This window comes from Podarcis filfolensis (assembly GCF_964270895.1).
Source record: "Podarcis filfolensis genome assembly, chromosome: 6".
In the NCBI taxonomy this organism is placed as follows: Eukaryota; Metazoa; Chordata; class Lepidosauria; order Squamata; family Lacertidae; genus Podarcis; species Podarcis filfolensis.
The window spans coordinates 49,896,233-49,923,472 of record NC_139609.1 but is presented as its reverse complement, the minus strand read 5'-3'; the positions used below and the strand labels follow the sequence as shown (position 1 = coordinate 49,923,472).

Here is a 27,240-nt window from a genome sequence, read left to right as displayed (position 1 = left end):
GCCTCATTAGCAGCATCCAGCTGTTGGCTGCCCCTCCCTTTCAATTAGCTAGCACTAGAAGGAGGGGGCTGCCTCACAGATGGGCTCAGACCCCACAGCGCTTGGGCAAGCAGCCGGGCGCCAAGAGGGAAAGGCAGCCAGGAAGGGCTTAAGTTTTTCTTACTCCTGTGGTGAAGGAGACTCCACCCGCTTCCGCCCCCCCCCCCCCGCCGGCCACAGGCAGCCCCTCCCAAGCCCAGTGCGGGCTCAGCGCCTGTGCTTTCAGCCTGGCCCGGCTCCTTGGAGGCAGTAATACCTGGCACAGGATTACAGTCTTGCTGGAGTCTGCAGAGGCAGGCATCCTGGGCCCAAACAGATTTCATAACAACTCATTCACAGTGCTCACATACAGTATTCCTTGCTGAGCTATTTAAGTCTTGGCTTGGCACACACCCCTGGCCTTATAGGGACTTCTGCCTGCACCCACCTGTTGTAGGGCATCCCAAAAAGCCCAGCCAGTCACAGAGCTGAGAAGAACTCAGAGCTGTAAAGAGACAGCTCTGAGACGTGTACGTGTACATGTGTGTGTGTGTGTGTGTGTGTGTGTAGCCAGGCTTGAGTCTAGTTCTTGGCATGACGGTGTAGGTATTACCCCACAGCCAGCTTAGCCCTCTGAGGTCAATGGCAACTGTACGCAGCTGCCTGCCCCTCTGCAGGGGCCTGTATATAGCACCACAGTCTGCTTAGGATACAGCTATCTAGCACTGGGCCTGGACTGGTGTCGAAGGCTTGATTGTGAGAGCCAATGTTCCTCTTTCTCCTTGCCACCCTTGGATGTGTGTGTGTTCTGTAGCCATGCCTTGGCCAAGTAGCTCTGACACTCAGAGAATACCGAGAACTATGACAAGACGGTAGGTTTGAGGTCCCAGGTGGAAGATCAGTGCTGGGGCAGCCCTATGAAGCCTGCCTGCCTGGGGGTGGGGCCAGCCTCGGCAAGGCTGCCCCTGAAAGGGCACAACACCAAAGGGGGCAGCAGCAAAGGGGAGTTATCCACTGTGGGGTGGAACGAGGGTGTGAGCCAGCCCCCTTGTGTTAAAGTTATTGTTTTCACGGGGATGTGGTTTTAACTTGGATGGGTGCTGTTTTATTGGGAGGGTGGCGTTGTTTTAAATTGTTTTTAAATGTTATATGTTAATTTGGATTTTTCTATTTGTATTTGTGGGTGGGCTGGAGCATTGTTTAGGGGCTTTTGTTGGGGAATGTATTGTTTATTAGTGTCTATACTGTACATCACAATTGTTTATTGTTTTGATTATTTTTATCATATATTTTGGGCTTTGATTATTTTTCTTACGAATTTTTTGCTTTGTATATTGTAACTTTGTGTTGTGAACTGCCCTGAGACCTACAGGTAGAGAGCAGTATGCAAATCTAAGTAAGTAAATAAATAAATAAATAAATAAATGGAAACCTTTAGGCAGGCATATTGCTGGATACATGGGTTCATGACATAAATTTGCATTCAATCTCCATATGCTAACTTAAATGTATAGATATTTATGGGAAACTAAGGTAGCGGGTGACTAAGGTAGTTGGTTCACCGGTAGTGAACTCTGCAGTGTGCCCAGCTGTCCTATATGCAAACTGGTTTTTTAAAAGTCCCCCCCCCAAAGAGGCAAAGGAGTAGGCGATCCAGAGCCTATTGCAAAAATCCTGGGGTTCAGCAATACCCCTGCCTGCAGGTTCTCCTTCCAGTAGAGAAGGGCTATAGCACAGTGGCATGCTGACAGTCCCAGGTTCAATTCCTGGCCTCTCCAGGCAAGGTAGAGAAAGATCTCTGTCTGAAACCCTAAAGAACCTCTGCCAATCCTTGTTGACCATACTGGGCTAGATGGACTGACCTGGCGTAAAACACTTTCCTATATTCAAAACAAAAAAAATTTTTTTCCTTCCAGTAGCACCTTAAAGACCAACTAAGTTAGTTCTTGGTATGAGCTTTCGTGTGCATGCACACTTCTTCAGATGCATGCACACGAAAGCTCATACCAAGAACTAACTTAGTTGGTCTTTAAGGTGCTACTGGAAGGAAAAAAAATTTTTTTGTTTTGACTATGGCAGACCAACACGGCTACCTATCTGTAACTTTCCTATATGTGAGTCTGGGTTTTGCTCAGAGTAGACATTGAGTAGAACTAGCTATCACTCATTTCCTTAAACCATTCCATTCCTCACTGAGACCTTCTGACTTTGGGAACAAGAAGGAGAAAAACTGAAACTGCAGAGTTTTGAGAAACTTAAAGATAAAGTGTGAGATTGGCTTCATTATCATCAAATAAGGGAGGCTTACAATCTGGACAAGAAAATTGGCTTCCAGGTGGAAAAATCAAAATTGGAAACAGAACTGTTAGATCCCAAAACTAAGATACTTTCAAGAATGTATAACTTGCTGTTGAAATGGAATACTCAGGATGAAACGGTAAAATCTGCTATGATAAAATGGGCACAGGATGTTGGACATAACATTATGTTTGCTGACTGGGAACAGTTGTGGACCACAGGTATGAAATTTACGGCATGTAATGCCTTAAGAGAGAATATTATGAAAATGATATACAGGTGGTACACAACACCAGTCAAGCTTGCCAAAATCTATCATTTGCCCGACAATAAATGTTGGAAATGTAAAGAGAATGAAGGTACATTCTTTCACCTTTGGTGGACGTGCCCAAGGATTAAGGCTTTCTGGGAGATGATTTATAATGAAATGAAAAAGGTATTTAATTATACCTTCCTGAAGAAACCAGAGGCCTTTCTCCTGGGCATGGTCGGCCAATTGGTGTTAAAGAAGGATAGAACTTTCTTTATGTATGCGACAACAGCAGCAAGAATACTCATTGCAAAGTATTGGAAGACACAAGATCTACCCACCCTGGAAGAATGGCAGATGAAGGTGATAGACTATATGGAATTGGCGGAAATGACTGGCAGAATCCGAGACCAGGGAGAAGAGTCGGTGGAAGAAGATTGGAAGAAATTTAAAGATTATTTACAGAAACATTGTAAAATTAAAGAATGTTAAAATGATGTTGGAATGAAATTAAGTGGTTTTAGCAGCAATGTTAAAAAAGAGTATGTAAAAATGGATGGTTAACAGGTGAAAATGTAAAGTTATAATATATTAAGATAAAGAATTAAGATAAAAACAAAGAGGGAAAGGATTTGCTGAAGTAACCACTTGAACTGGAATACAAAAAAGGGAGGTGTGAGGAGGCCAGGGAAATAAGTGAATGAAAGGCAAGACACTGAAAGATGGATTTACTTTTAACTGTTTTTATTTCTCTTTCTGTATTTTGTATCTTTTGTTTCTTTTTTCTATTTTTATTTCTTTTTTACTTTTGTAACCTTTTCTGAAATTCTAATAAATATCAATTTTTTTTAAAAAAAGAGACCTTCTGACTTTGTATCACAGTGGTATTAGGGTGCAGGAAGGCAGGGTGAAATCCACTCTGCGAATGTGCAGTGCTGCTAAATATATCCTAATCCCCACCATGTTTTAACAATGCCTCATCTTTGGTCAGTTCCGGCTCTTTGGGTGGATGAACCAGATATGCTTAGATTAACTTTCTGAACCTTTATCCCACTATCTTGAGATGCAAAGGTTCCCAAAATTGATTGAGCTAGTGGCCAAGGGAAAAGAGCAACAACTTATCCAAGTGGAAAGGGAAGCCTATCCAATAGTGCAGACCTCACCAGCCTGGTGCCTTCCAGATGTTTTAGACTACAAATCCCATTGGCTGGAGGGCACCAGATTGGCGAAGCTGCTTTAGGGACATGTGATCCCTCAGAGCCATCCCAGGTTGCCTTTCCTCCAAGAACCACATGCCACATCCTGCTGCTGCTCTCCCTTCCTCTTGATGTCATCAAAGCCATCTCCATGGTAACCATTTATGAAGTCACCATGCACTGAGCTGACCATCTGGTGACAACAATGAGCAACAGAAAAGAGGGGAAGTTAAGATGGCACCACAAATGTCTTCTATTTTCTCCAACTTGGGCTCCTCATAGGGGCACCAAGAACTTGATTCTCAGTCTCCCCTTTTGGACTCAGTCTGACCTGCCTTGTTCTTTAGGGACGCTCTTGTTGTCTTTACTGCTTTTGATAGAATGGTAAGCCTCACCACCTCCCCGACTATGGCTTCGAGCACCCCAGCTGTTTCCTGAGCATCAACTGTCCAAGGAGCCCAATGAGGCGTGAATGAGACAGCAGAACATGGCAGGGAAGTGCAGAGGAAGGGGGGGAGAGACCAGATGGGGTCTGGGGGGCTGCCATTGCTACACATGGACAAGGCATGGTCCAGTGATAAGCTGCCACGCGTGGGGGCAGTCGGCATGCAATACTAGCTTAGAACCAGTAAGTCCCACTCTGCAAAACCTACTTGCCACCACAGCTGCAAAAGGCAAATTGAGGGTCATGCCAGCAACAGAGTCTGATTCAGCCAGAAGGTGGAGCTAGACAGGATAGGCAGGATAGGAATCCTATGTCAGATATAAAAGCAAAGGGCAAAGGAGACACATTCATTCTTGTTAGTTACATTCATTCTAATGCAGAGAAGGAAAAATACAGTTGGCAGAATGATAATGCTTTCCGTGCAGATACAAATGTCTTACATTTCAGGAAATCAGACACCAAACTGCAGGGTGAAACTGTGCTCTTGGGGATGGCTTATTTTTAATGGGAGATACTTATGACCAGCACACAGAAGGAACATGCTCAAACATCTCAAACTAGAACAACCGTGTTCTGCAAGGGGTACATAAATCCTGGATGGGTCAGTCTCAGGAAACCCAGCCTGGCTAAAAAATCTTGAGCTGAACGGAAGCTTAGTCATTCTTCTAAATTGGAAATATGTACAAAGACTTTATTCTACCTTAAACCATTTACAACAACAAACAAAGCAAGAAAGAGAGCGTCTTTCCATTTAAAACCACCACACAAGTATTTGTGCTATATCACAGAAGAGCTTCACACTGGGTTTGGGGTTCCATCTTTGAGTCCCTTTGCTGTCACTTCTCATATTTTCCTTGGAAATAAATCCAGCACAGGAATCATGGTGTACAAGTCCATGTCACCTACTATCACTGCTTAGGACAATGGTGTTCTTTGCTAGTCTCTGTGGTCCAATAATCTCCTTAAAGTCACATCATGTGCTGTGTCAATCTACATCGCAATAACTGTGTTACAGGGCCACATACCTGTCTCTGGACATCTTTGGGGTGTTGGTGGGTGTTGCAGTGGCCTATTACAGGTTCAACGGGGTGTGCTCAGGTGTATTATCTGCCGATGAACATGTATAAAGACTAAATGAATGTACACTGAAACTCTCCACAAAAGATTCTTTCAGTTGCAGACTTAGCTCAATTGTTTAGAACGATTCCCCTGTGTACACACACACACACACACACACACACACACACACACACATGGCTTGCACCTTTTGGTTTCCATGCATTCACAACAGCACACACACCCACTTCATACAAAGGGATTTGCACATCTCTTCTCCTGATCCCCACTGGTATATCACCTTGAAGCAGGTCAGAGTTTCTGGCATGCCCTTCTTACTCCCAGTTTCTCAGTTGTGTACACGACAAGGATACATACACCCTACAGGAACCCAGGAAGAGTGGGAGCAAGCTTTGGAAGTGTTTTAAATTCCTAGGCACATATTTATTCTCAGGCTCAGCATATGAAGGATGAGAACAGGTCCTGACCAAAGGCTCCTACGGACAAGTAGATTTCCAGATGAGAACAGGAAGGGAATAAATCTGGCCACAGCCTTAGTTGCATCTGTACTGGATAAATGTAATGCATACACAGAGCTACCTGGAAACATCTGCTGGTAGTTCAAAATGCAGGAGCTAGACTTAACAGGTGCTGGTTTATTCGGGACATGCAACTCCTCTTTTGTACAAAGTACACTGGGTACTAGTTTGCTTCCAGGCACAATCCAAGGGCTGATTATTGCCTTTAAAGCCACTGATGGTTTGGAGCTTACACAGCAATCCAAACCCCTCTTGGGCCTGGCTATGGCGGGGTTGGATAGAGTGGAGCTACCTTTCGACTCAGCACTGATGCCTGAGCTTAGCCTTCCACTGGAGTAACTGCCCACTGGCAGTTTCTGCACCAGCAGCAGCCAGTTGAAATCCCCAGAACCTGGGTGTTCCAAGTGCAGGGAGGTAGTAGAGCAGCGCTGGCCCAGAATCTGCTGGATCTTGAGCTGGTCTTGCTGCCACCACCTGATGGCATCAGGCTCAATCCTCCTCCATGCCCCCCCCATCCATATGTGTGCTGCCACCACTGCGAGCAGCTGGGCTGCGGATGCTGCTGTGGCTCTACTGCTTTGCACAGCCCTGCCAGAGGGGTGGGGAGTTGGGCTGCACTCATAGATACCTAAAGGACTGCCTCCTCCCATAAGAACCCACCCAGCTTCTATGTTCAGTGGGAGATCCTGTTCCTCATGGCCTCTCATCTTCAGAAGTACAGCAGGTGGAAACAAAAGAAAGGGCCTTTTCTGCCATGGCACCCACAATGTGGATTGCTGTTCCCTAGGATATTTCACTCACCCTCTTTTTATTTTTCACTCTTTTAGATACTTTTCTTGTTCTAGGAAGCCTTCGCCATGCTTATTATGAGATTTTGTTTTGCTTCCCCCACTCCACCCCACCCCAGAAATTGTTTCTGTAATTTTACACATTTTTAAAATGTATATGTTTTATATTTTAATACATTAGCCATCACGTGTTTCATGAAAAGGTAAAGATGGGTACAAATCTTAAATAAAATAAAAATTGGTCACACAACTGAGTAAAAGAATCTAAACAGATGGGCATATAACTTCAGTTGACATTTTGCTACGGCCAGGCTACCAATGAATTACTCAGAATGCAGGTGAATGCTGTGAACTGAAAATCTGGCCATAACTTCACCCATCCTCTTAAAAAGGGACAGTAAAGGCTCCTACCATTTCTGTTGTACAGTGTGAATGGGGGAGCGGTGGTAATAACTTCCGAGACAATAGCTGCAAACGAGTACTATATATTCCATTACAGACAGATGGAGTATGGGTACATTCCTCACTGTGTATGTGTGGGGCGATAATTTCACCTATAACACTGAGAGGGACAGTAGAGTGGCATGCCATTTCTAGTATAAAATAAGCTCGTCGCCTCATCCCTCACCCTCTACCTCCCAGGAAGCAGCAACAATGCAACTGAGGTGAGGTGAGCCCCACTACCCGTCATGCATATATCTCATTCTCTAACAATTCTCTATATCTCATATCTCTATATCTCATTCTCTAACATCCAGTCGGTGTTACCACTTCGTGGATGTGAAACCAACTGAAATAAGTGAATAAACTTATGCAACAGCTTTTCTGAATGTACGGGAACTCCCACAGCAGCAGCTGACAACAGGTCTTGGGACACTTCCTTTCAACAAAAAGAAGAGTTTCCCATTTCTCATGTAGCTTTAGTAAAGCAGCCAGCAATGCTCTGCAAGATCAAAACTTAAAACCCAAACATATCCCAACCTGTGAATCGCAGCCTTCCTGAACCACTGTGAAAGTCAGACCAGAAGATGCTCAAACATTCAACCCACGCCCAACACAGCAACATAGAATTCAATGGTAAGCAGCAAATACAAATCAGTCAACAAGTTTGGCTGCTATGGAACCTTTTGTCTGTGTAACCTCTTGTGGACAAAGGATTAGAAGATTAGAAACCTTTGTTCAATTTCAGTTCAGCGGTGTTTCATTGCCATTACAATATACAAAACTTTTGGCAAAGTGTATTAGAAGGACTTGCTCTCTGAAGTGTTTGTCAGAAAGTACAAGTTACAGAGCAATCCTATGCATATTTACTCAGAAGTAAGTTCTACTCAGTTCAGTGGGGCTTAGTCCTAGGGAGGTATAGGATGTCAGCCTTAATGTACAATTAACTTACAGAAACCATTTTCACAAGATATGATTGTGGCTACAACTGTAGATGTTTTTTAAAAAACAAAATCCAAGAGCTGGAAAAATTCATTGGGAATAGGAGCTATACAGTGCCTTTTAGAAAAATAACTAAAAATAGAGGCCCCCATGTTCAGAGGCAGCAAGCTTCCAATTATCAGATGCTGGGGGCATAGAACAGGGGATGGCTATAGTTGCCTGTGGCTGTTTTATGTAAACTGTACTTAACCACTGGTTCTTTATTGGAAAACTCCCACTAAGAAATAGCCCTATTAAAGCAACAATCCAAAGAAGTACAGTACGTTTGTATACTCAGTTAGTTTTAGAAGATTTAGTCCCATTGATTTAAATGGGTCTATTCTAAACAGGACTGAGCCTGGACCCAATCCTATACTGTTGACAATATATGGAGCATCTTAGGAGGATTAAATATGCTGATTCGAAATTGTATATATGGAGATTAGATAACACACATATGTGCAACTATATTCAGTCAAGATTCTTAGAAGGTGAGTTAGAAGGGAGCATAGCCCAAAGGTGAAACCTTTTATTAGACCAACTTTTGTGTGGTAAAGAAACATGCAACCACTGGAAATAATACAACACTCTTCTCAGGCAGATAAAGGTTTTAGCATGATTTCAAGGGCAGCTTGCTAAACCAATAGAAACAGATCTAATTACCTTATTTATTTTTACATGTTTTAACTTCTCTGGGAGAAACCTGGCAGTGGAAGTTCATGCCAAAAGAAGCCAAGACAGATCTATATATCTTAAAACATATTCCACTCATATATCAGACCATTAGAAAGAAACCGTGATCAGCTTGAAGTTGTTCAATATGCCCAGCGTGCTTTCCCCCCTTAATCCCAAATAATTATTTTGCTGTAATCAGGAAGGAAAGCTTCCCTTTTTTCTGTTCCAGGTCTCCCATGTGAGGAAAAGTGTGAAAGTGGTATCTTTAAGCTACCAGTGTTTTCAGACAACTTCAAAATTTGAAGTTCAAAGAAGAAGAATGTGTGCGTTCAATGCTGGGGTGTGTGTTCTATCCTGGGGGATGGAGAGACCAAGATTAATGGAAACTACTATTCCAGTGCAGTCCATTTATTATCCAAATCAATGTAACTGCAGGGATAGGAGGATAAGTATTTGCTTATAAAAAGCATGTCAAAGGAAGGAGAGGCACCAAGGATGCTGGCTTTCTGCACTTAAATACACCTTGAGCATGCAACATCAGAAAACGCAGGCATCCCCTCTTTCATTTCCCCCAAAAGGAAGATGTCTATGACAAAGGTGTCTCTCACTAAATGTAAATGAACTGTGAAAAAGACTACAAATTGAAATTGGAGACAATAGCTGTACCTGTCCCTCTTTGTCTGTTTGTTTTGTAACACAAAAACTTTAAAAAAAACTAATTAGAAATTAAGAAAGAAAGAAAACTCAGACATAGTGGTACTGGAACATCTGGTTCTTCGGCAGTGGCAAATACTCCATTCTCTACCATCACCATCAAACAGAGGTGAAACAGAACTGAGACGAGAGCATGGTTAGAATCAATAATTGTGCACTAAAATCACCACATTCTGTAAGCAACATGCCACAGTTTCTCAATTAAAATAAAGTTTGCATAAACCTATGTGAACAGAGTCCATACTTGGCTGGAAAATATTTTTTAAGGTTTTTGCAAAACTTGGATTTTTATCTTAAATTATTGATGGTAAAGAAGTGTTGGGATTCAGACAAGAGTGAAGAGGAAGAGAGAATATATGCAGGAGTTTGGTGTGGGGTGTAGCTGTAAGGAGTATGATAAGTTAGGCTTATTATTGTTTTGACCTTTGGAATCCTTAAACACTAATGTTCTCATCTGAATGTTCTGTATTCTGTGCTTTTTAAAATATGGACCATGTGTTTTCAATTTTTTCTCTGCAATCATGCAAGCTGAAAAGCCATTACTGAGAAGTAATACCACCAGCATGGCAGCAGGTAACTATCAGAAGAAAACCTGCCAGTAAGAAAAGAAAAAATAAATTCTAACAAAGTTTCTAATATTTAAAAGTCAAGATGTATGGAAATCCCTGTATATTTCAAACCATAGACTCTTTATTATTAGCAATTCAAATATGGTGGCCATCTTCCCTGAACACCATTTTAAAAAATAACAACAGTGCAATCATATGCAAAAGTAAATCCAATTATGTTCAGTGGAGCTTATTTTCTAGTAAGTGTGCTTAGGTCACGTTCTTAAGCAAGCTAGGATTCTTGGGATTTTAGCTATTGTGTTCCATGTTAAATGTTTATTCTTTGTTCTATGGCAGGCATGACCAAACGTGGTCCTCCAGATGTTTTGGGACTACAATCCCCAGCATTCCTGACCACTGGTCCTGTTAGCTAGGGATGATGGGAGTTGTAGTCCCAAAACATCTGGAGGGCCAAGTTTGGCCATGCCTGTCTATGGCATGACAACAGCCAAGCATATTTGCAGAACCCCCAAGGACTAGAATGCCAGCGTGATGAAGGTACATTGGTGGGACACTACAGATAGATAAGAAGTAACTCGGAGTCTAGGCAATCTTATGGCACATCACATATAATGCTTCAAGCAACTCTCTCTAAATTTCCACTCAGTTGATGCAGATCAGGGGGACAGAGAGAACCCACAAATATTCTATCAAGCAGAGCATCCCTTAGAAACCCATTGAAAAGAGTGGTGTAATGCTTCAATATGTGTGTCAGGTCATGCTGGAGGGGTTGAGGGACTGGAGTGACAGAAGCCTTTGCCTGAGCAGACAGACAACTTGATGCAGTTGAGCCTCATCTACCCTTGACTACACTGTGAATATCAGCAACAGGGCTGGTGTGCCAGGTACATATAACACCTCAGGATACGATAGGTGCATTTCGAAAGGATGGGACCAGGTCCTATCTAGCTGCCTCATTCACAGGTGGCAGCTCTTGTCTCTGTCATGGGTGTGGGGGGAGAACATGGGGCAAGGAAGTGGGGTAAGGAGGGAAAGAAAGAGGCCTGTGCCAGACACATACATCCTCAGGCGACTTTCTCAGGCCCCGCTGACAGCCCGGCCTCAATTCTCCAGGGCTGCTCAGGCAGAAAATCCTCACCAACCCCCCTCCTTCTGCTCCCCCCCTTATTATTCCAGCCAGAGGAGCTTCCGCAGCCTAGTAAAGGCTCAGCACCCACAGCGGGGGTGGTTTGGCCAGAGGCCGGCAGGCATGAGCCAGGCTTAAATCTCTTGAAACCCAGAAGTAAAATTCCCTCATTAGGCTTGAACCCCGCAGCTAAGTGGAAGACAACCGCCCGGGTCATCACTGCAGTATATGCCACGGACGCCCCTGCCCTCTTTACCCGCCCCGTCTGCCTAAAAATCCCCCAGCAGATGCTGCAAGCCCCCGGGCAGCCAGGGAATCTGCCCAAGAGTCAGGAGGCGCTGGCAGGGGTTGCTGTGCAAACAAAGGCAATGGCAAATCCAAGGACAAAACATAATGTCCTTAAAAACGAGCAAGTGAGAGAGTGTCTGGCACTGACTTCTGCTGGGGGGTTGGGAAATGCCACCCCCTCAATGGGAGAAAACACACACACACACACACACCCATCAGGCAGTGTCAGGGCAGCAAATGGGATTTGTGAATGGATCCCCGTTCCAGTGAAAAAGGCAGCTACCTCAAGAGCTCAGCATCCTCTCTCTCACTCTACTTAGTACCCTCTCCAGGATTCACTGTGTCTCCTGACATCTCCCTGGAAATCAGAGTTCCCAGCTGAATTAAAGGTACTGCAGTCCACTACACACTATTGCAGATCCCCCTTTCTGCCACACTAGCCATCCCCCTTTACTATCTGGGCCCCAATCCCACTGCAGGCAGCCTGGAGGGATGCTGTAGCTGGCTGGAGCCCAGGTCTTGTCCATCCGGACTCAGGAAGCAGCAGGACAGAGCTGTTCTTCTCAGGTCCAAGTCCTGCCCACATCCTGGTGTTTGCAAGCTGTACTATGATGGCCCCATTTGCAGAACTTGTGGAGGGGGAGCAGGATCCAAGTGATCTACAAATGTCCTGCTGGCACATTTGCCCTCACCCCTGCATTGGACTCCCAAAATGTTGATACTGCCTTTCCCTGAGGCACTTGAAAGCATTTCCCAGCCTGCAGCAACCCCTCTGAGGTAGGAATGCCATACAGCATCAGGATTCCCACCCCAAACCCCCTTGATCAGAAAGAACCGAAACAAAATTCCCCAGAAGTTGGCTCCACAGCACAGCACTGAGAGGTAGAGTTAACACCTGACACATAACCGTTCCCTGTCTTACCATCTCTGCCTCTTTTCTGTAATTGCTGGGTGCTTCCACACAGCCTGCTCACTGAATATTCATCCTGATGCTTGTAGGGCAATCAGACAACATTGGTTATTTAATGAGTGCTCATTCTTATTTATTTTCTTGGCATTTTCTCATATTTCCTTATCAAAAAAAAAGTCCAATCTTTCTAGGGAGTGTGGAAACTATAAGTCACAAAGCAATGGGTACTTTTTAAGTTTAGAAAGAAAGAAAGAAAGAAAGAAAGAAAGAAGGAAAGAAAGAAAGAAAAGAAAATAGAATGAGGCTACAATCCTGTTCCTCATTTTTTCTTACACATTGTATAGAACTCTGGGTTTGAGGCAAGCACTGCTGCCATCCCCGGAAAGTAAAAACAAGGCCAGTCCAGGACTAAGAGTCACATACTCAGAAGGGCTGGAGTCAGAGTGCCAACACCAAGGAAATTTGAGGAGAAACATCCACACCAGTTTTGGGGAGCATTATATACACATACAGAACTATGAACACACAGTTCTTCAATGGCTGAACAGACCTAGATGCTTCTCAGTGGCCTGTCTTCCTCCTCCTCCCTGTTTTAAAATGAATGGTTCCTTCTTTCACCTTGTCCTAGAGCATTAGAAGCAGGAAATACACTGTCCCATTGACAGAAATATTATGTACCCACAGATTTCCTAGTAGCTGACTGAACTGGGCAGAGGCCAGATGGAAAAACCCCATTGCACCACAGATACCTGTAAACCTGGCTCTTCAAACACTGATCAATTCCACAAAATAGATGCTGGCACTATGGGTGAATGACATCGTTGGCCCATGCAATCATCTCACTTGTGGCTTTGTGCCCAGCTTGCTCCATCTCCCCAACCGGCTGAAAAACTGTAATTTTCCACAACGTCAGACTGATCCACACGATGTCACTTTGGGTAAGAGGTAAATAGACCAAAGTTGGCACCTCTGGGCATACCTGGGCATTTGATCCGTCCAAATATCAGAACCCCAGGCACTGCTGGCTGATGTTGGCGGCAAAGAGTGCCAAATGAATGGAAAGGACCATCCAAGGCTAATTACCACTAGCACTTCTGGATCTCACTGTGTGTCAACAACACTTCCCAGTCTCTACTGCCTTTATGTTAATCCACAGCCAATATAGAGCAAAGGGACTGGGCAGCTGCATAGGTGGCATTTTGCAAAGATTCAGTCCAAAAGAGCCCCAGTTATTGATAGAGCCAATTTCATGACACACGTAAACATGCAACAAGATGGGGAACAAGACTTGGCTACTATGGCTCCAGAAAGAAGCAAGTGGCCCAAAACTATTCCCCCACCCACAACTGCATAATTGTCTTGCTCTGCACTACCTATTAGAAATAGGCATTATGACAATAGTTGAATGCTGTGCGATAAGAAAGTTATGTTTTGTGACAGACAATCCTTGAAAAAGCCAGGAAATATTCTCTTCTGAGGGCAAATCCTATGCAACCACAAGTCCGCCAATGCTCGTCAGATGAAAGAGAACTACCCAAGAGGACAAACTGGGGGGTGGAGAACAGGACACAAAGAGGTGAGAGAGGTGACCAACAGGGTTTTTATGTGCTATTGACACCACCACCCCTTGTTTGTCTCTTCTTGGAAATGCTTGTGGTTCCCAGACTGGGACATCCTGTGCCAAGGTCATGTTTATTTGGTATTTTGGGGAATGTGGACATTAGCAAATCAAGTCCCATCAAAAAGAAGTGTCAGAGAGAGCTGTCCCATTCTTTCCCTGGACCTCAAAGAGAAGCTGTAGGCTCTGAGATACTATTACTGTCTTGGGATAGGCGATTAGTGGGTGATGGGTTTATGCTGCTATTTCAATTATGTCTAGGCAGCTCAATGAGGGGATTAGCTTCTTCTCTGTGGCCAGAAAGCTCCGAGTGCCTGCTCCAGTGACCTAGAGACACTACACGAACTGCATGAGAGCAAGCAGGAAACTTGAACACCAGGTGACTGGGTGGGGTGAAATGCAGGGGCATTTCTGATTCACCTTCCCATCATAGAGTTGGAAGGGATCCCAAGGATCACCTACTAGTCCAACCCCTTCCCTTGTCCTAGTAGCCTCTGCAAACATCCTCTTTCCCATTTGACAACATTGACTCCCAGAATTGGTTAAAGATTGACTCGGAATATATGTCGTACTCCAAAGCTACACTGGACTCTCCCCGCCACACACCCTCCTCTCCCCACCCCAGGGCACAAAACAACATTGACAAAGGACTCCAGAAACAAAAGTAGCAGCCAGAGCATTGAGCAACAGTATAAAAGTTGTGTCAAGGGAAGAAGGCAAGGATGTGCAAGTCATTATATACTATTTCACACAAAGAGCACTGCAATATAGCAAAAGAGGAGCAGTGCTCTTAGTGCCTGTGCATGTGAAAGCATGTGCACACATTTGCAGGCCTGCTGGGATGCTTTCTAACACCAAGTGCTGAACCTGGGCAGCAAAGGGTATGTGCACAGTCCAAAATGCCCTGCAACCAGGCAAATATGGGAATCTGAGTAGTTTTCGCACATACCCTTTGCTGTCTAGGTTCAGCCAATCTGAACCGCACTTGGGCAGGTGGTTCACCCGTTTATCATCTCCTTTCATTTTGATTAATGCTGGCTGGCCTGACTTGGTTTCTAATCAGCAGAATCACATTCAGTTGAATGGAGATGACCCAATGGGCACAGCCCTTTACACGTGTGTTTGTGTGCATGAAAATATGTCTGTGCATGCATTGATGTATTATTATTTATTACATGCGTATCTTGACATTCCTCCAAAAAGAGCCAGCAGGTCAGCGAGCAGAGCAGCAATAGCACAATTAAAACATCTAAAAACAATTCCAATACACATGCAGACATGTGGATTGAAAAAGCTATGGGAGGAAATAGTGTGTGCGGGTCACAGATCATACAGTGCTGTGCTGTATGCACGAATGCCAGGGTCTGAGTGCTCTGTGCTTGCAAAACGATGTTTTATGCAGGAAAAATATAAAGCAGCACATGAGAGGAAATGTGTAGAGGAATGCATGGACGTGCCTGTGAAATGCTGCAGTAGAGAAGACCTGCAATCTCTATGGATGGAATGCAAGGGGCTTTGGTGTCTGTGTGTTGCAGCTATCCAAACTCCCCTTCCCCCACATGTTCCAGGCCTGAAACTGGCACGGTGCCCCCTGGCTGGGGTGCAGGCTATTTCAGGCGTCTCCTGGGAGCCTCGCTCTCAGTAAATGTAGAAATCCAAAACACAAACAACGCAGCGGTGTGGATGGGGGCTAACATTTCCCACCTGCTGAACTCTACATGTTTCCCTGGTAATGTTGGATGACTGGGAGGGCGTGCTTTAAGGGAAGCAGTATCACTCCACCTATGAGAGAAGCGAAGAGCCTAGCTCTGGTAAAAAACACCTGCGGAAGGCACATCATGCCTTCCACTTCCCAGGCTATTTGGGGGAAGAGGAAATGGACAGGTGCATGAGGACTTCTCGGTAGTTGTGCCCACCTTGTGGAATGCCCTCCCGTCATATGTCAAAGAGATAAACAGTTTATGACTTTTCATAGACATCTGAGGGCAGCCAAGTGTGCTTTCTTAGTCTGGGGGATTCCCAGACTCTACATTCACTGCCCTTCTGCTTAAGGTTGTTGTGATGCATCTGCATCTAACACCTTTTTATACCGATAGCTGTAAAATATAGGGCTGCGATTTCCTGCACTTGACACATCTGAGGAACTGCCTGCGGGCTATATTATTTATGAAAACCTGGCTGCACTGGAAAGCTTTACTGTATCTAATTCTGGCTTAAATGTGCTTTAGCAACTGATAAATAATATAAATTGATACTGTGCTTTAATGATTTATACCGCCTATTCTGAAATGAACGTACTATGTTATAACAGTACAGTATTAATGAAACAGACTCCTTTGTGGAGATTGCTGTATTATGATTTGAAACGAATTGGTACTGAGCTGTTTACGCTAATGCTGCTTTGCTGCGTTCTCATGTAGTGCATCGCTTTGGGCACATCTGTGCAGAAAAGCAGCAAACAAATTAAGTAACAATTCCTCACCATCACCCCCCCCAGACCACCGAGACCCGTGGATCCCTCTCCCCTGCATTCCAAGGGGGCAGAATATGCCAACTCAAACCTGACGTATTCCCCGCAAACTCACCAGCAACCCCTCACTGCATTTTTCTGCCATGGTTGGGGGCCGTGATGTGAGCGCCCAGCTGCCCACTGTCCGTCTTGATGGCTAGGCTTCCCAGGCTACACAGAGAGCTCAGACAGAAGCGCAAATTAGACCAAAGAGACAGGAAGCTGTGGAGAATAAAACGGGCTTTGGTTAGAGAAAATGAAACAAGAGAAGACTCCTGTCCTCTAAATTAGGGGTGACAAAACTTTTTTTTGGGGGGGGGGAGGTTCAAGGGCCGCATTCACTCCTGGCCAGTCCTGCAGGGGCCACATACTAATGGTGGGTGTGGCCTAAAGTTATTGCAGTCACCTCACATTTGCACACACACACACAGAGCTCCCCTCTCCAGCAGATCAATGTGGAAGGAGGGGGTTATTGCTCATCTCTGCTCATCAAATGATTGGTCTGATGACCACAGAATGAGAGATTTGCATCCCCATCAGGGTGCTGAGCAGAGAGTTTGAACCCTCCCTGACCACTCAAGTTCTGTGTCTACTTTACTTCATCCACACCAGCACTACTTTTTTGCCACTGCCATCAAAATTAGGGGCGGGGGAGGTGGTTTGGGAGGGTGGCTGGATCAGGCCTCTGGGGCAGAGGTAGTTACCCCTGCTCTAAATCTTCAATGAGGGGAACACACACACAAACACACGTGACCAAGACTGGTGCATTTGCAAGGACCATCTCTTTTTACAGCAAAAATTACGTTGCCGTTTCCCAGTCTACATTCAGCATATGCCCAAAGATGGTAAAATGAGAGCAGGGCTGGGAGAGGATGCAGAGTTTGGGTTAACAGGCACTTATATCTGCCCCGTCATTCCTGGTTCCTTCTGCCCATTGCCATCTCTGAAGCGGGAAGAAGCTGCAAGAACCACACACGTGGCTGCAAAGAGTGTAGCCAGTGCTCAGGGCAGGGGAAGTCTTCAGGGCACCAAACACGCACAGGGGCACAGCTGCCACTGAGGACACAGATGGGAGGCAATTGCCTTCCACCCTGGTGCACCTAGTCACGTGCCAGGTCAGCTCTGCCATTGTGCTAGAGACCAGGTGGTACTGCCAGGCAGCGAAAAAGGGACAGCCATGGTGTCTGTGTGTCTGCCTGTGGCAGGGAAAGGCATCGCCCGAGATAGTTTGTAAGACATCAGCGACAAAAGTGAATTGGTTGTTGGTCATGAAGGGGGCAGAGCATGAAAGGTTGCCTCTATAAACTGTAGCACATGGGGAACAGGGTGGGTGGGGAGAGGACAGGGTGGGTACTTAGAGGGACCTTGCTGGTGGCTGAGCCTGAGCCAGTGAGATAAGGAGCTGAATGAAGTGTGCAAGCTCTTCTCTACTGTCTCACACAAAGGGGACACAAATTCCGAGTCATTTTTGTCTCTTCTGCGATGATTCAACTCCAGATAAGGTGACTTGGAGAAAGCAAACCTGAATTGACTTTTGCTCAGACCCTCAACTCAAATGGCCCAGCTTCATGTTAAATGCCAGGGGTCAAATACCCCATGGAGACTGAATACCAACCACCCAAAATGCACACAGCAATGAGTAGTGTTAAAAATTCTTTTTCATGTACTATCACTGCACTTAGCCATCACTCCATGGATACGGCTACTGTAAGAAAAGGGTCCTGGTAATTCTGTCTTCTCAGCTCCTAGCAGACCTATCTGAGCATCCACTTCTGCCTGTGCCTTACAATGGTGGGCCCCAGGTGCCCCCCCCCCAGGGGGCTGACCTAGCTGCATCAGACATTTCTGGTCACCAGGGAGGAAACATCACCTGGTCTCCTGCTAGGGGAATGTGCACACGGAAGCATGAACACCAGAGTCCTGGTCTTCTCTTCACTTCCATAATATACTTGGCTCTGAGTACAGTACCAGGATAAACTGGCACTGAAAGCAGAACTCGGCAACAAGAAAGTAGACACAATCATTAAGTCTCTCTAATTTATTGAATCAAAATTCAGAACCCAAATTCGGAAACACTAACGACTAAATAAAAAACATCAGGACCACAGGATCCGCGATTGAATATAAATTATGTAAACCAATATAATTAAGCAAATGTGTATGGCTTGGGTTTTTGCAAATGTAGAGCAGGGCAAAAGAGAGAGGTGTTTATAAATAACATGGCGGACTCACTAGTTTGGATGAAATGCAGCGAGCCATGGGGTTGGGTGGGGGGACAGCGCTCCATTTCAGCTTCAGGACAAGGTTAGATCCTTTTGCTTGACATTCTATGGATGCTAATTGTATTCAGCAAGCAATAAAGCTGAACAAATTGTGCTTCACTTCCTGTGAACAGGACAGTGAACACAAAACTGGGCCCTGGATATCTTATTGTGAGACAACCACTAAACAGCTGGCACATTCTCTACAGAAAAACAGGAGGTGGTCACTGCCACTTTTTTTTTCAATTCTCCAGGACAGAGGTGGCAACCTCAATACCACAGGGCACGTTTGGTTCCTGGACACTTGAAAGGGCAGCTCCTGAATAGTTAAAGACAGTGAACTGGAACAGATGCGTCATGAGTATGAGCACACAGACTTGCCTCTCATCCCATTTCTTCCATCAACTATTTTCTCATGGATTAGTTAAAATATATTCATTTTTTATTTTTATTAATTAAATTTCACACCACCCTTCATCCAAAGATCACAGGATTGTTTACAATATAAAAACACAAAAATATATAACATAATGACAAAAACAATAACACCCCCCACCCCACCCCCCGTTTAAAAGGCTTTAATTAGCCAAAGGCCTGAAAGAAGAGAAGTGTTTTTTGCCTGGCACCCAAAAATATGCCATTCTTTGGAGACATGATTATATTCATACTTAATATTGTATATTTTTCAAAGCACTTTACACACACTGTCAGTTGCCCTTACAACAGCCATCTAGGGTACTCTGTATTATTAGCCCTGTACTGCAGACTGGAGAAAAATATGTCTCGTCCAACATCCTCTACCAAATCCATGGCAGAGGGGATATTTAACAAGGGACTTCCTGGTTCAAAGCTTAGTCATTTAATTACTACACTGTGCTGTGTTGGGAGCTGGTCAGTGAAATCCCTGCCCTGGAACTTGTGTAGAAATGAATTCTCTCTACCACAAGAATAAGTTTCAAAGCTTTACTGCAGAACCATCTTAAACACTAGTTAAAATAAGATAAACATTGCAAAATAACAAAAGTAATACATTGGAAATGGGGTCCGGTCCTTTATGCAGTTCAGTAAACTTTTCTCTCTCTGAACCCAGAGAGAGATCCTAAGCTTGTTCATCATTGCAGAGCTTCTTTGCAACCACTGCTGCTCCTGCCAGTTATCTCCCAGAAGCACATGCTGGCTTCTTAAGTTCCAACTTCCTGCTGTGAGAGCTCTCCTGTGATGAATCACCAGGTAGTTTACCTTATTGAATGAAAAAGTATCAGTCTTCTTATAGGGCGGCTTCCCATACATTTTTGTACCAGTGGTCTATGTTCACTTCTTATGGGTCCTTCCAGTGTCTAGTTACAATATTTCTAGCTGCTGAGAGTAAGTGACTTAAGCTTAAAGCAGCATGCGGACAAGCAAAGGAGGACACCTTCACCCCGGTGTAGCTCTTTTTTATCACATATAAAGCACAACAAGACAACAACCTATCCCACCCCAACAGCATACAAACTACTATGGCTAATCTGACCCAACAACACCGCCCCCCCCACAGCTCACAGATGCAAACAAACCACACTGAAACCAAGCAAGCTTTGAAGCCTCTAATCTCTCACAATGCCAATACAAATAAATATATAAATAAAGGACCTACACACATGATGCTGACACAAAAACCTTGTGCAAACACTATGCAACAGAATGGAAGATCGCTATCCCCCCATCTCTCTCCCTCCCTCTCTTTCCCCCTAACCACACACAGTGTCTATGACAATAGTGTCTCATACCAAATGTAAATGAAATGTGAAAAAGACTCTATGAATCGAAAGCAGAGACTTTCCTTGTTCATTTGTTTGTATTCCAACACAAGACAATCTTTAACAAGAACCAATTCAAAAATATCAGCCTTCTCTGACACTTTTGCTGGAGTGAAACTTCTTGCCTAAGGTAAACTTCCCTTTACGGCATTTTAAATACAATGCATTCAAACACAGCATGTGATGTACGTTAAACATATAACTATAACATGCTGGCTGCAATGAGGTGGGGTTTCACTTTGTATTAGAGACTGGCAGCATTAAACGAAGGAGTGATCATTACTCCAGCTGAATGCAAATGATAAGGGTGTGATCTTGTGCACTGGGAAAGGGAACATTAAAAAAATGGTGCACTGCAATCTCTAGGCCTCCAAGTAGTGAGCTTCTGAAGAACACAGGGAGGGAACAACTGCCAAGTGAAGAAGAGGAGAGAGAGGTAGCAGTGGCAGGACACAAGGCCAGCTATACTGTTAGGCAGAGAGAGGGGTTCACCTCAGGTGGCAGATTTAGGTTGTGGGGAGCAGCAAGGTTGGACAGCAGTTCTGTGTGTGCCACACAGCCCACACCAGACCTCTTAAACTACTACCTCCAGGCAGAGTGGAGGATGCTAACATGTCACCAGTCTGGTTAATTTTAGATAGAGGTGGCACTGAGGCTCTCATGTTCTTCAACTTAAGCAGCAAAATGTTTTGGGCTAGCCCTTGTTTGATGTTTGAATTTGTTGGCATATTATTATTATTATTATTATTATTATTATTATTATTATTATTATTTCCTGAGGAGGAAGGAAGAAATACAACATAAGAAGTACAGACATAAGTTTAGAAGCAGCCAGAAAATTCAGCATCCTGCGAATTTTAGCTCTTGTTGAGAAAGAGGTGGGTGGAAAGCAAATTTCTGGCAGTTCTGAAGGCAAATATAAGCTTGAACATCCAAGTCCCAAAAACCAGAAGGGAAATAAGCACACGATTTTGAGTTCAGGAGGAAGCGTGACAGCGCCCTGCAAATCTCTTCGGAAATCAGGGAAATGGTGATATGCAAAAGGTGCAAATCTGATTTACATGCTTGCTACCACAAATTGTGGCAACCTCTGTGCAGATCTCTCTCTTAAAAAATAAATAAATGCAAGAGTATGCACAATCTTGGATATATGGCTGCTACACACGAGTTTTCAGCAGCCCTGTTTCAGGTAAAAGGTGAAGTCTCCACAACATTATAACCAGGAAACAGGCCCAGCATAAAATATGAGGCATGAGTGATAATCGTCTCTGCTGCTTCACAGCCTGGCTCTCACAACCAGAAAGGTGTTTAAACCACCAGCCTAGCAAACAAATTGCCCTCAGGATCCTGCCCAGTGCACACTTGCAAATAAATGTTCATTTCACTTCAAGGAAGGACACCATAATAATCACACTCTTATGCTTGCAGCAAGGAACTAGCCAAAGACCCAAGGTGAAAATGCAGCATAACAAAGGACACTCTTGAGGCCAGAGGAGACGTTGTGCAACCAAAGGGACCCTGAGGAGCAGCTGGAACAGAGGCCCTTTCTGCTCCGGTGTCCTAAATATAAGGAAGTACGTGAATGATACACCCTCAAGCTGTCAGGGATCAGACAAGGGGGGGAAAGTATGCTCTGTGGGGAGGTGCAGGAATGAAGCGACACAGAAGGCATTATGTGATAGGGAATCTACCCCATTCCTAAGCTTGAGTGACTTGCCCCCACTCTAGATAGACACCGGAATGATGGCTCCCTTTTCATACTTGAGCAGTCATTGTCCTGCCAACAAGCGGCTACTGAATTGGGATGCAGAAAAGTTTTTCTACTCTGCCATGCCAAAAGCACGGAAGTGCAATTAAGAAACCCTGCAAAATAGCAGGACATCTCACAAAGGGGACACGAGGGAAGCTGTGCCCAGGGATGGCACTTTCTCTCAGAGCCACTTTGTCACTTTGTCCACACACTCTTTCTCTCTCAAGTGGACTGACCCACCCTGCCCACGGGACCGAACAAGGAGCTCCCCCCCCCGCCACACTCACTGCATTTTGGCCACGGGGAGGGAGCACTCCTGCCAACCATGTCTTGGTTCACTGAATAGCCTTGGTTCACTGAATAGCCTTTACGTCACAACTATAAGGGGATCAGAAGTCGTGCAAGAAAGTCAATTGCCTTGGAAGAGTCAGCAACTACTTTGGTGGGAGGGAACTTCTGAGAGCTGGCGGGAATATATCACACTTCATACTATGAAAAAAATCCTGGCCTTAGCTGAGCCCAAAGTGTTATTTTAACAGTAATCAGATCTCTACTCTTGCCACTGATTCACTACTCAGGGTTAGCATGACACAATAATGAAGATTGCCCTAGGATTACATGTCTGGCTACTCAAGCTGCTGAACCCAGATGATGGGAAACTGAGGACCACCCAAACCACACTGGCAACGTCCACATCTCAGTGGTGCAAACAGCTTGATGCTGACATAAAAGGTAAAGGTAAAGGGACCCCTGACCATTAGGTCCAGTCGTGGCCGACTCTGGGGTTGCGGCGCTCATCTCGCTTTACTGGCCGAGGGAGCCGGCATTTGTCCACAGACAGCTTCCGGGTCATGTGGCCAGCATGACTAAGCCGCTTCTGGCAAACCAGAGCAGCACACAGAAATGCTGTTTACCTTCCCGCCGGAGCGGTACCTATTTATCTACTTGCACTTTGACATGCTTTCGAACTGCTAGGTTGGCCGGAGCAGGGACCGAGCAACGGGAGCTCACCCCGTCGCGGGGATTCGAACCGCCGACCTTCTGATCGGCAAGTCCTAGGCTCTGTGGTTTAACGCACAGCGCCGACATGCATGAGCACTATGGTTATGTGGAACAGGGCAACCTGCATTTTTATCTCCTCAAGGATGGATGAGACTGTCTCAGAATGAAACATTGATCTGGGATGTAATCTAGTGACTCTTGCACGTCCCAGCCCATGAGTGTTGGTACTGTTTTGCTGATGGGCTGAAATGGAGATCTGGTGTAACATTATTCCTCATAATCGGAAATAAAACATTGTTACAGATGCTTTTTTTAAAATTAGAACTCCAGGGGGTAGCCATGCTAGTTTTGTGGCAGCATAAACAAAAAATAATATCACAGCAAAAAATAATTATACATTCATTCCCCGCTTTCTTCTTTCATCTGTATTCAGGGAGGGTCAACATATATTTCACTTCAGGCATTTGACAAAATGAGCTCCGACCCACAATAAACATGTAATTCTTTAAGGTGCCACAAGGGTCTTTGCTGTTTTGATTATTCAGAAGGAGTAATTTTGTAAGTTTGTTCAGTCTCTCTTTGTAACTGAACAGCCTCCATTTCTTAGTGTGAAGTGAGCTTTGTGCCTTTCAGTCCATCCTCAGGACTGAATCTATTATGTATTTAGGCTCTTTGTTTTAGTTGGGCGCACTTTATTGTGGTAAGCTAGCAGCACATTCAACAAAGTTGTCTGCAGCCATCAAACCTGTTGCAATTAACAATATGTAAATTATGTGTGGATTCCCCCCCCCACCGTACCATAGGTACATTGTTGCATTAACTGATTTCCTACTGCCTGAACACCTTTAACTTTCATATTTGTAATTCTACAAGTCGGCATGTGGCCAAGCTAGAAAGAGGACACAGGATACTGTGAGGCAAGTTTAGGCTCCCAAAGTTGAGTGAAAAACTAAGTTTTTTTCCGGCATAATGTGCTTGTGCGTGCGTGTGTGTGGCATGCACACACACAGAGAGAAATCCTGGTGGCACACCATTGACAAGTGCTGGCAAAAACCTCTCACTGATACTACCCCCAAGCTGATGTAGCTTTTAAGTCACTCCTTCAACTCCAAATCCACACCATTCTCCACTTTCTATATGATGTCACAATACTGAACCCACCACAGCATCGGTTGAAGGAAGCACCACCACCCCTGGCACACACGCACACACACACCCCGTGGGTGAAAACAAATCCAGAGAAGTCCGAGACACCTGGCCAGAGAGGGCGCGCGATCCCTTTAAAAGCAGCGGAGGGGGCAAGAAAACGGGGGGGTTACATCAGCTGCCACGTGGGAGCTGCTCCGCGCCCCGCCCCCGCACATGCCGGGGTGGAAAATTACAGCGCGCGGATCCCCCGGCCCCCGGGAGCGCCCGGCAACTTCACCTCCCCTAGGCCAGAAACCCGCGGCGTCCAGACAGGCCGCGCGCACCCGCTCCCTTCCCGCGTGGCGGTTTCCGTAAAGCTCAGGGGTCCGGGACACCCTTTGACAGCCCGCCCCCGGGGCTGCCCGCCACAGGTCTCGCCTCGAGGCGGCTCCGGTGACAGCGGCGGATGGAACACACTGGAAGCCGCGCCGCCTCCGGACCTTCGCCGGCGCTTCCTCGGCGGCACCACGCTTTCCTACCACGCTTTCCCCGCCCCTTCGTTTCTCTTTTTCTCTCTCGCACACCGGCGCGCGTGTCTCCAAACCCAGCCCGGGATCCTTTTCTCTCTGCCCGCGCCTTACCCTCGCCATGCCGCTCCCGCCTCCTCCTGCCGCTCCCCGCCGGTGCCTCGCCCGGGCTTTTCAGGCGCGCTGTCAAGGTGGAGGATCCTCTTATTGAGAAAATTGCATCAGCCCGAACCGTACTCCTTCAGCCTCGCCTCGCCGCCGCCGCCGCCGCGCACCCTGCGAGCTGGCCTGCTGCGCGTCCCGGGAGCAGCGTGTCCGCGCGTGGCAGCCGACAGTCCCTCTTCTGCCGCGGGCTCGGGGGGGACGCCGACTTTAATGAAAGTTCTGGGAGAGGATTCCGAGGGGGCGGCGGCAGCAACAGCAACAGCAACAGCGGCGGGCACGTCCCGCCTTCCTGGCCGGCTCCGCCCCGCCCGATCCCGCCCCGCTCGCTGATTGGGGCGATTTGTTTCCCCGACCCGCTCCCGCCCTGCCGCGCCGTGGGGCTCTGGGGAGGGGGCTGCGCGGAGCCCTGGTGGCGGCGGCGGAGAGAGGCGGCTCGGCGGGACCCCAGAGGCGGCCCCCTTCCTCGCGCGCACAGTGTCAATAAATATCGTCGCCACCCACATGACAGGGAAAACATATACCTCGAAGGCATGCTTCGGCTTGGAGGCGCGCGCGCACGGGCCGCAGGGGGCGCGGACGCACAAAAGAAGCGCGCGGAGCAAACCAGATGGCTGTGGCCACGCGCGTACTCCGAAGGGGCACCGGCGCAACGCGCGCTCTCTCTCTCTCTCAGACAGACACACACCGACGCAGAGAGCCGGCTGGGGGCACGTACATTTTCTCGTGGAAACATGTGCGTTGCCCTTGGCACATAGATGCGCAACCAGGAAGACATCCGCGCAAGCGCCCCTCCCTCTTAGGGCTCCCGCTAGCAGACCCGAGAAGCCCCCACGCGCCGAGCAGCACCTTGGACAGGCACGTACCAGAGAAGACGCGCGCGCCCCCGAGGTGCTTTGGGTGGACCCCGCGCAGCGGCTGTAGGTGCCTCAGGTCCTCATTCCAGTCATGCATCGGACGAAGCCGACAATAAACCTGTTAAGGCTTCAGGTTACTCTCTAGGAAAGCCTCGTTGTCTTGGGCCCCTTCTTACCTGACGATCCCAGCGATGGTTCCCCAGCCTCGGGGGGCTGTGCCTTAGAAGCATCGTGTCTTCCCTGCCCTGCCCTATCATCTTGGGCCCGCTCCCACGAGAGTGCTCGATCTTCTTCTCCAGCCCAAGACCGAGGGCGCCCGGCTTGTTGCGTCTTGCAAGCAAAGGGATCGCATTGCTCAGCCTTGGTCAGACAAACGCGGGGCTCCCTTCTACGTACGAACTGCCCCAGGTGCTGTTAAAAGCCCACTTGAGGAGGGATAGAGCAGCGCCCCCTCTACCCTAGCCCCAGAGTATGAAACGCCCCCCCCCCGGTTAAATTGGTCCACAAATTTTGCTCGAGATTTGCGTGTTGCTACGTGGCAGCGATTCTTTGCTGCGCCAGGGAAGCGAGGGATTTTGCGCGCTGCCGCCCCCTGCCGGCCCACCCTGGGGCCTGCGGGTGGGGGATTGGGGCAGGGAGCAAAGCTGCCTCCATCCATCCCAGGACGAAGATCGCAGCTTTGAGCCAAAGAGTCTGCTAATCAATTCAAACCAAACAAAAAAAGTTCCCAGGGTCGACTTCCCTCCGCCCCTGACTCTCGGCGCCCACCTGCCAGCAACAATCGCCCCCTTAAGCCGCAGCAAGGTGCAACTGGCTGTGACCGTGTCCCCGAGAAGACAAGTAGGAAGTGTTTCGTGACGCTTCCTCGCCCGCCCCCCTCACCCCAAATGCAGATGCCATCATTGTACTGAAGTGGCATTTCTTTTATAGGACAGGCGCCACAAGTGCCAGTGAATAATGCAACGGATTCCAGCAATCATCGCTGTGACAGGTCGCTGGTGCTGCTCCACCTCGCGTCACGGGGGGGGGGGGGACCTGTTGACCAAGAGAGCGCCTGCTACTGACCTCTGCCTCTTCCCTCCCCCATCACTGTCAGCATATCTCTTCCTTACATCAAGAGCACATTGGGGGAGGAGGAAGACTGCTTTCTGTCCGTCTGTTTTATCATGCAGAATCTGTTTGAAGGCTCAGCTGTACAATTGTACTAGGGATGGACTTCAGAGGGAGACTCCAAAGTAGCCAACTCCTGCTTAGCCATTGGCTGTTTTGAGTTCATTGCTGCGTGTGCCTCTTGCACCTTATGCAGAGTATCTTCTACTTTACATCTCTACTC

General features: G+C 46.6%; 1 protein-coding gene and 1 long non-coding RNA gene across 3 annotated transcripts in view; both read right to left on the bottom strand.

Moving 5' to 3' along the window:
• SLC6A9 (solute carrier family 6 member 9) overlaps positions 1 to 26,800 on the bottom strand; it is a 55,980-nt gene extending 29,180 nt beyond the window's left edge. The window contains exons 1-2 of one of the 2 annotated variants that reach the window (XM_083619878.1): positions 26,084 to 26,800; positions 16,498 to 16,643 (exon numbers count right to left, since the gene is read on the bottom strand). In XM_083619878.1, coding sequence (XP_083476004.1) covers positions 16,498 to 16,527 — 30 coding nt within the window. In that variant the 5' untranslated portion in view covers positions 16,528 to 16,643; positions 26,084 to 26,800. Of the gene's footprint in view, positions 1 to 16,497; positions 16,644 to 25,002; positions 25,496 to 26,083 lie in introns of those variants that run through there. The other variant, XM_083619877.1, reaches the window with a different exon arrangement.
• Positions 1,308 to 7,355, bottom strand: LOC310765218. Its single transcript, XR_014549493.1, has 3 exons — positions 3,429 to 7,355; positions 2,123 to 2,217; positions 1,308 to 1,898 (listed from the first exon to the last, which is right to left on the bottom strand). It is a non-coding gene; the product is annotated as an uncharacterized lncRNA (long non-coding RNA).
• Positions 26,801 to 27,240: the final 440 nt, after the last annotated feature.